This window comes from Polyergus mexicanus, unplaced genomic scaffold (genome assembly GCF_030449975.1).
Source record: "Polyergus mexicanus isolate NDT 795.1 unplaced genomic scaffold, iyPolMexi1.0 SCAF_6, whole genome shotgun sequence".
Classification (NCBI taxonomy): domain Eukaryota; kingdom Metazoa; phylum Arthropoda; class Insecta; order Hymenoptera; family Formicidae; genus Polyergus; species Polyergus mexicanus.
In genome coordinates this window covers 11,615,357-11,623,824 of record NW_027223326.1, presented here as the reverse complement: position 1 = coordinate 11,623,824, position 8,468 = coordinate 11,615,357, and the positions used below count along the sequence as shown (strand labels likewise).

The following is an 8,468-nucleotide window of genomic DNA, read 5'->3' as shown; positions in this document are numbered from 1 at the left end:
AAGCAGTGGTATCAACGCAGAGTACTCTCGGGCAAATATCTCAAAAACCAAGCCCGGAAGAGAAAAATGTTTCGGACAAAAGTTGTTTGGTTTCGAGGGGGCCATAAGATGGTATCATTGGTTTGACCTTGGAAAATTATTTGAAGGTTATGCGAAGATCAACTTTAAAATCTTAAATGGAAACCCCCATTTTTTATTTAGTATTCTTATAGCTGACATCGAGAACTTTCCAAAACACTATAATAAAGTATTTTTTGAGTTATTTTATATTTTAATCTGACATATTTTGATATAAAAAATAAAATATTTCGTAAGATATTCAGTTTTCAATAATCTTACCGTAATACTTTTATGTACAGAATAATGAGACAAATTAATTAGTGCCAAAAAAAAACAAATAATTGTTTTAAAAAATACAGTGTAAATGATTTTCTTAAAAACAATTTTTTTTTATACTAATTGATTTGTTTCATTATTCTGTACATAGAAGTATTACGGTAAGATTATCAAAAACTAAATATTTTACGAGATATTTAATTTTTTATATCAAAATATGTCAGATTAAAATATAAAATAACTCAAAAAGTACTTAATAAAAAAATACTTTATTATAGTGTTTTGGAAAGCTCTCGATGTCAGCTACAAGAATACTAAATAAAAAATGGGGGTTTCCATTTAAGATTTTAAAATTGACCTTCGCATGATCTTCAAATGATTTTCCAAGATCAAATCATTCTCACCATCTTATGGCCCCCTCGAAACCAAACAACTTTTGTCCGAAACATTTTTCTTTTCCGGGCTTGGTTTTTGAGATATTTGCCTGAGGAGATTAAAATGGGACACCCTTATATATATATATATATATATATATATATATATATATATATATATATATATATATTTATTTATTTTGTAAATTTTTTATCGTTCTTCTCGATTTATCTGTACATCAGTTTCTTTTCTCTCTTTCATTTCAAATAACCACCATTCAGATAGTGAGAAAGTACATTGTTGCAAAAAAAAAAAAAAATATACAATGTACACAAATTACCTTTGCAGAGCCAGCTTGATGTCGAAGGTGATGGTAGTGCCGGTATCAACGTGGAAGATGTAGAGCATCGTGGAGCCGGTTAAATGACCAACGACAGAAATATGTTTGCTGGAATAGCTCAATGTATCCGCCGTCGTGGATCCCTTCCTTCTATCACGAGTCCCGTCAGCGGCAGGAGGCCCACGGCCTCGACCGTTCCCCTAGTCAGCTCGATCGGGGCCGTACCCCACGTTCCTGGTCGTTCGCGAGGACGGCCCCCCCGGGACTATGCCGCATCGATCAACACGATTCTCGATGTCGATCTCGAGACGAAATCCAACTACATAAAAATCGTCCCACGTCGTACAGTATCATTCAGATTTCTCGAGAGTTCTGAATTAATTGTTTCGTAGTTGCCGAAAGATCCTCGAGGATCTTGACTCCTGATCGTCGAGAGAGAAACTCGAAACGGCAACGTCTTTTTCACTATGGATGTCGTTTCCTTCTCGTTCCCTTTCACGCGGGCTTAAATAAACAGCGGGATGTCGTTTATGGTTCGATCGACCATTCGGCCGTTCCAAACACTAGCTTCTACCTGTAGAGACGAGAAACACCGGTCGATGACGTAGCCTCGTGTACACCTTTGTTATAATCTTTATGCAACTTATGCACTTCGTGATTTATGAACGTTTTACGTCATCAGCCAAGTTTATCGAGCGATCGTTTTATATGAAACGAAGACGTAATTTAAACATCACGGTACGTTTCCTTTGGATTTTCTTGAGAAATCTGTAAGAGAGAAAGCGAGTTTTTCCATATAGACGATGTTTTCGTCAAACTTGAAATATTAACATTGATGTTGTGTCTACGTGAAATGAGATCATTGACAGAAATCCCTCCTGCAACTCGGAGCGTCCGTTGTCGATCGATTGACGAAAATGGAACCAGATGCTGTCTCGACTTGTGTATACGTTCAGATGTATCGTATCAATCGGCGGGCTCTGATGATGCGACGTAGCTTTTCCGGGGTTCGGTGAAAATGCATACGGTCCGCGCGCGCGCACACACACACACACACACACACACACACACGCGCAAACGGCTGATTCCTTTGGCGTCGGAGATAACAGCGACGCGTGTATCGCGTTTACCGTCACGTAGCCAGCCGCCTCGGATCAGCTGCTCGGCAAAACAAAGCACTCGCGCGCCGCGTTCGCGACCGCGTCCGCCGCGCTCTCTCGCTCTTCTCCGTCCCCGTCAGACCGTCCGTCCGTCCGTCCGTCCGTCCTTTTTCCTCGTTTACTCGATTCACGATGCGAGCGACACTGTCGTTCGCAAAGATCTCGTTGTAAAAATTCACGCGATTTATAGCACAATGCACAACGTAGATTCAATATTAATAACCATTAATATTCTTGGCTACCGTCCCGTTTTACGCATGAGAAACGACGAAAGTATCTCGATCAACCGCGCGACACACACAACACACAAACGATGCTGCGCCACCACCACCACCACCACAATCTATGCGCAGAGCCGTCGCGTCGCGTCGCGTCTCGTCCCGTCCCGTTCCGTCGCACCGAACAAAGAAACTCGGCTTTCCCCGCGGCTTTTCCACAACGACGCGACTCGCTCGGCTTCCTCTCGCTTCACCGAGACGAATCCGCCAAAGATTGGTTGGATGGACAGTGGCCAAGAATGCGTCGGTCGAGGATATATAATTAGACGCGAAAAGAAAGGGTAGAGTACGTAGACAAGAGACTGACAACCAGGCGACCCAGCTCCGAACGGTCCCGTTCAACGTTATGCACTAACCAGCGCTAACACAGAGCGTCGCCAGCTGTTTACCGTCGAGCCGAGCGGGTCGAGTCGAGCCGCGAGCGTCGAGTCGTGGCGACGAGCGACGAGGGGAGCCGAACATACCCGAATCCGAGCACGGCGGACAGAACGACCGAAGGAGCAATGGTAGGAAAAGAGATCCCAATCGTCGCCGGCGCGCATGCGCGATACACCGTCATGATACGGAGGGTGTGTGGTAGGATTGGTAGCGTGACGCGCTTGGTGCTTGGCTTGACGTTTGACGTCGTTTTGCGTCGTTTCACCAGTGCCGGATAGTGGTGCGGGTAACGGAGAATAAATTTTCTTACTACATATTTTTCTAATCGTCTATAGGGAGAGGAGAGAACGAGAAAATGTTTTAACCCCCTCTTCGTCTTTTAATCTTATGAATATTCCATCTTACTTTTTTCATGTAAACTGACGACTGTCTCTCTCTCTTTCTCTCTCTTTCTCTCTGTTTTAAAGCTTGATATAAAAAAGGGCAGATTAAATGTTTTCAACGGTATAGGAAGTACTTTCTATCGAGCTATCGAGCTTGTAAATTTACAAGCTTAAAAGGATAAGGAATCTAAACACGATCAAGGACGATCATGGGAGTAAAAGTTATCTCGCGTGAATGTAGCAGAGTTTTTGGCGCTCGCGACGCATTCACGGCGCATTTGATGGCGCGAACAACTTCGCGACTAGCTGGAATACAATGATGAGTCTAGTCTAGACATACATACTGAATTTAAATTTGAATATGTAAGCGTAGTTTACTGCGTCGCTAATAATTCCGACGCAGTAAAGGCCAATCTTGGCGTTACAATTGCACATATAGCGTGCAGCGTGTGGCAGCTGATAAAGATTGTCGAGTTTGTGCAAAATGCGACCTACTAGAAGAACTGCGCACACATAATGAAGAGCAATCGTATAAAATGTCGTTATCGCTATAGATCAGACTTTTAAACAAGAGTATACTCACACCGATGTATCTTTCGTATCGATCGCGCGTTAACGTATTTTGTTAAATTCCCCAAGATATGCGCGAATCATTATTCGAGGTGCGAATTTTTTATTCGGCGCGTAAATGTATCGAATGAAGATTGTGCTCCCCCAGAGCAATATATCAATTTCAATCGATTCGTCCTCGAACGAGATTGCGCGGTAATTTTCGATCGTTAACGAGCATTTCCCTCTTGTGGAAATGCGTTCAGGTGCCTTTACATGGCAGCGTTAAGCGTCTGCGCAGAATTATATTTATTTCCTTTATTTTATTATATAACAGATATGTGTGTGTGTGTGTTATTATTATTAATCAAAAATATAATATAAAACGTTACTACTCTGGCGGTGTAAATTAAAATAAAATAAAAATACAAATGCAGCAAGAGATTTTGGATGGTTGAAGTATTCAAATAAATAAGACACAAAAAGGGATTCACAAATGACAAAATGACACAGTTTGAAAACAAACCTCGTATTGTTAAAGATAGGAAATGATTTAAAGGAGCAGTATGTTATAAACATGCGGAAAAAGAAATTATGAAAATTACATCCCTTAATCCTTGATTAGATTGTAATATTCTGCTAGAGGATAGTAACGTTTTATATATATTTCGTTTAATAATAATGCCTATTGTGTATAATGTAAATAAATATCAATTTTCAGTATTAGTAAAATGTGTATCGGAACATAATTTCTTTTATCTCGATCGAATTCGTATCATTCATCGCGCTATTAGCAACAAGAAGCTGGAATCTATCTCATTCAGATTCCTGCGCAATGATCTCTGTGTAGATGCGCAGATGCTCGATGCTGCCATGTAATGGCACCTTTCGAAAAGGAGAAGCTCGCAAGCTAAATTTTATATCGCAGAAAGAATATAGAAAAATTAGCTACGTATGTTAAATAAATATGTATGTATATAAAAATGTATGTAACTTTCTATTTTCCATATTCGGTAAACCTCCTACGTGTTTTTTTTTTTTTTAATATTTTTTATATGATTTGTTTCGATTTGAATCCAGTTTCTTGGTATTGTCAAGTTTAGAAACATGTGTATTAGTCAAAAACGCGCAATCGATCTACTCGTTCGAACGCAACGAACCGACATGTTTCGTCATTCCTGATAAATTTCCGTGATCGCACAGTTGATAAACATTGTAGCATTCTCTCGGCGACCTGTCCGTAGTAAATATTAATGTTTCTCATGCGATCAATTCTCTCGAGTGAAGGTACATGTATGTATATATATGTATATGTATACACGTAATCGTTGAAAGAGATATATATATATATATATGTGCAGTAATGAATATTTACACACATCATTGGCATTGTGATAAAAGTAGAGAAAGAATGCTTCAAAAATCAAGATCTACAGACCAAACAGCTGTTTCGGTATATATAATAAAATTATAAAATTTATTTTAGCAAGTGCTGATAAGACCAAGCTCTAATGTTAAGGTAGACAGAATAATCAGTGCTTTTTTTTAAATAAATAATTTTTGTTTAACTAATAGAAGATTAATATAAAATAATATGTATGACAAAAAGAAATTAAAATCCACAGACAAATCTGATAATGTTTTCTTTTGTTCAGCGATCGCGTGTGTAAGCATGCGTAATTGGAGAAAATTAGAAAATCTCAACGAACGAATCACCCAAGGAGGATTAAAGATAAAGACGCTTATTGGGAGAAGAGCGTTTCCACATCTCGTCTTTTACATCGATGGAAATGAAAAGGCAGCTCTCGTGAAATCAGCACAGCAGCAGCGATGCGATCGCATACGTAAGTATATATATGATGAGATTTCACGCGTCTATCCTTTTCTCTGCCCCTCCCAAACGAAGGTCTCGGACTCGCATTAGCTTTTGTAGCACGCGAGTTGCCGGAGAATCATGCGAGAGATGCATGAACAGACCGAGGTCAGATCACGCACGTGCACGTTGTGCGTGGCGCTCATATTATTGTATATATGTATATATATATACGATCTCTAGGCATCCCTCTCGTTTCATCATTGGCATACGCATCATATATAGCTGCGATATTATCTAATTGTTCATTACCGTCTCTGAATCTTACAATTGGAGGTATACCTATAGTTGCGTTGTATGCAGATCGAAATTAAAGCGAAAAAACGTAAATTTTTCAGTTATACAGTTTACAGTCATTTTAGAAAAATATTACAAACAAAGTTGTTGCATTGAAATACATAGAAATATAATTCATTTCTGTCGTGCTAAATTTTGCTTTCCAACAATTGATTGTATTAATTGTAATGCATGTATTATACATATTCGACAATATTTTCTAGCAATAATCCAAGAATATATAAAAATTGCCGATTCTCTCTCGGTTCCTTTCTATGCATAACTATATGCAATATATAATTAGGTACATGTATTATATATAGATGTATACACACATATGTACGCAAATTTTAAAATTAGACGCACAATGTTACGCACTATGTTTTTACTGTTTATACTTTATAGATTAAACGTGAATTTGATAAAAAAAATTGAGGAATGGGGTCGGCTCGCCTAGTGTTTCTTCGAAGCAAGATATCGACGCGATCGATGCCGCGGTTAATGACCCAGAAAATGCCAGATTACTTTTTATTCTGCAAATAATGGTGTTATATATATATATATACATAAACTTAGGAATGGAACGAGGAAACGACAATCTCGGTACGAATTGATATATAATATCTTTATCGCGCAACGATTTGATTGGAAAGAGGACAGTCGAATTTTATAGATTTCGTCTCTAACATATGTCGCAACGTAAATAGATTCTTCTTCTATTATTCCAGTTTTTCTTCCTTGATTCTATCATTCCTTCTTTACGCCTTTATATTGTAACGATTCTTGTTTGGGTTATCGGATCGGATCTTTTATCGTTCGTTCGCATAGCGAAAAAAAAAAAATCAAAAAAGATAAAAGATAACGAATGTCGCATGGCGACAATATATTGCGCTCGATATCTCGCTCTAAACCCATTTCTCCGAATCGCGATTACAGTTAGATTTGATAAGACTCGTAAATTGCGTTCCTAGACGACCTCGCTAATCGCCATGCCAAATATATACAATATTTGAGAAGCGCGTACGGATGGATATAGAGATTATCTTTTCGAGAGTAAAGGGGGACGAATGATCTCAATAATTTTCAAATGATTAAAAACGCAAGCTCAGATTTTGTAATTTAATTAAGTAATTTTGTAGACAAAGTCCCTCTTTGTCAATTGCATATAATATGTATATCTGCTATTTAGAAATATATATATATATATATATATATATGCGTGTGCTTCCATCTCTTTTAAATTAAATATAATTTCCAAATTCAATATAATTTCGTTAAATATCGATATGGAAATTAGTTTTTTTTATATAAACTTTTAGCAGGTAATAATTTTTCGTCTTTCTTTGATTAGAACATTTCGAATCTATAATATGATGATAAGCTGTTGTTATATAAAAGTATATTTATATAAAATTTATATTCTTATTAAAATAATTTTTTTACAAGCACACGATACGATGACATTATTGCCCGCTAATCGACCACCTTTCGTTTGGCATTCAGTGCTTGAATGACGTTGACATCAATAATAGACAACGTGTTTTAGAAATGCAGTATTGATGCATATGACACGAAAGTGCACGATCGAGCAAAAAGCGATGCTATATGCTTATACATATATTAAAAAGATACGTCTCGCTGTACTTTTTCATTTTATAATATTTTCAATTTTGTCGCGCTAAACCTTGACGCGTAAACTCGCGAGTGACTCGACTCTCTTTCTTTTTTTTTTTAACCGGATATCATAGAATATTCTTTTTTTCCCGGAAATTAAATTTTTCGGTGATTACAGCAATGGTTAGCAATGTTTAGAACTAGGGTTGTGCGGAGTTTATTTGACGGAACTGCCACACGGATTTGCATTATCGACGAGATATATTTATATCTACGTATAACACGATGCCGACTTTTTTCGATATTCTCACAGATTAATTACAGATCAATTATTGATCGATTGTTTTTATTCGCAGCGATGTCTGTTTACGATTATTTTCGATTGGTAACTACGCAGATTCGAAGTTGTGACGGTTTGTCATGAATAAACATATGTAAGAAAATATTTATAGTTCAACGCAAACGCGGTTAGCACATTTAGCATGTTTGCCGCATAAATTTCGTAGTTTTTCCTGTACGCATCTGTGGTGTACAATATATATGCATGCGTGTGTTTGTGTGCATGCGCGTATATGTATATATATAGGAAATGCAAATTCTATCACGAGTGCGCGACCTCGTTTCTTCAATAACACGACGAACATACAGATAAATTGTCACGCTATTGCAGCAATTATGACTCTCCTTTAAAACTCTTTTTGGTAAAATTCTAAAAAAAAAAAAATCCAACAAACTTGATTACAATGTCAAGATCATGATCCTAAGAGTAAAGATTTCAGCTGTCATTTATTCTTTATTAAAAAGTTATTAACAAATAAAGTTGACGGTGCACACAGGTGGTAAATGTGATAATTTGATTCTTCCCATCTCTGATTCTTACGTCATTTTCTTATCATATCTCACACT

At 37.5% G+C, this 8,468-nt stretch overlaps 2 protein-coding genes across 7 annotated transcripts in view; one reads left to right on the top strand and one right to left on the bottom strand.

Moving 5' to 3' along the window:
* The window catches only part of Atg17 (autophagy-related 17), a 21,171-nt gene extending 18,275 nt beyond the window's left edge, over positions 1-2,896 (bottom strand). Inside the window, exons 1-2 of one of the 3 annotated variants that reach the window (XM_070297724.1) lie at positions 1,900-2,896; positions 1,052-1,819 (exon numbers count right to left, since the gene is read on the bottom strand). In XM_070297724.1, coding sequence (XP_070153825.1) covers positions 1,052-1,119 — 68 coding nt within the window. In that variant the 5' untranslated portion in view covers positions 1,120-1,819; positions 1,900-2,896. Of the gene's footprint in view, positions 1-1,051 lie in introns of all 3 variants that reach the window. The other 2 variants (XM_070297723.1, XM_070297725.1) reach the window with 2 other exon arrangements.
* LOC138934232 (uncharacterized) overlaps positions 2,579-8,468 on the top strand; it is a 60,988-nt gene continuing 55,098 nt past the window's right edge. The window contains exons 1-2 of one of the 4 annotated variants that reach the window (XM_070297754.1): positions 2,579-2,995; positions 5,455-5,643. The gene's annotated coding sequence lies outside the window, so the exon portion shown is untranslated. Of the gene's footprint in view, positions 2,996-3,075; positions 3,154-3,190; positions 4,016-4,825; positions 5,253-5,454; positions 5,644-8,468 lie in introns of those variants that run through there. The other 3 variants (XM_070297753.1, XM_070297756.1, XM_070297752.1) reach the window with 3 other exon arrangements.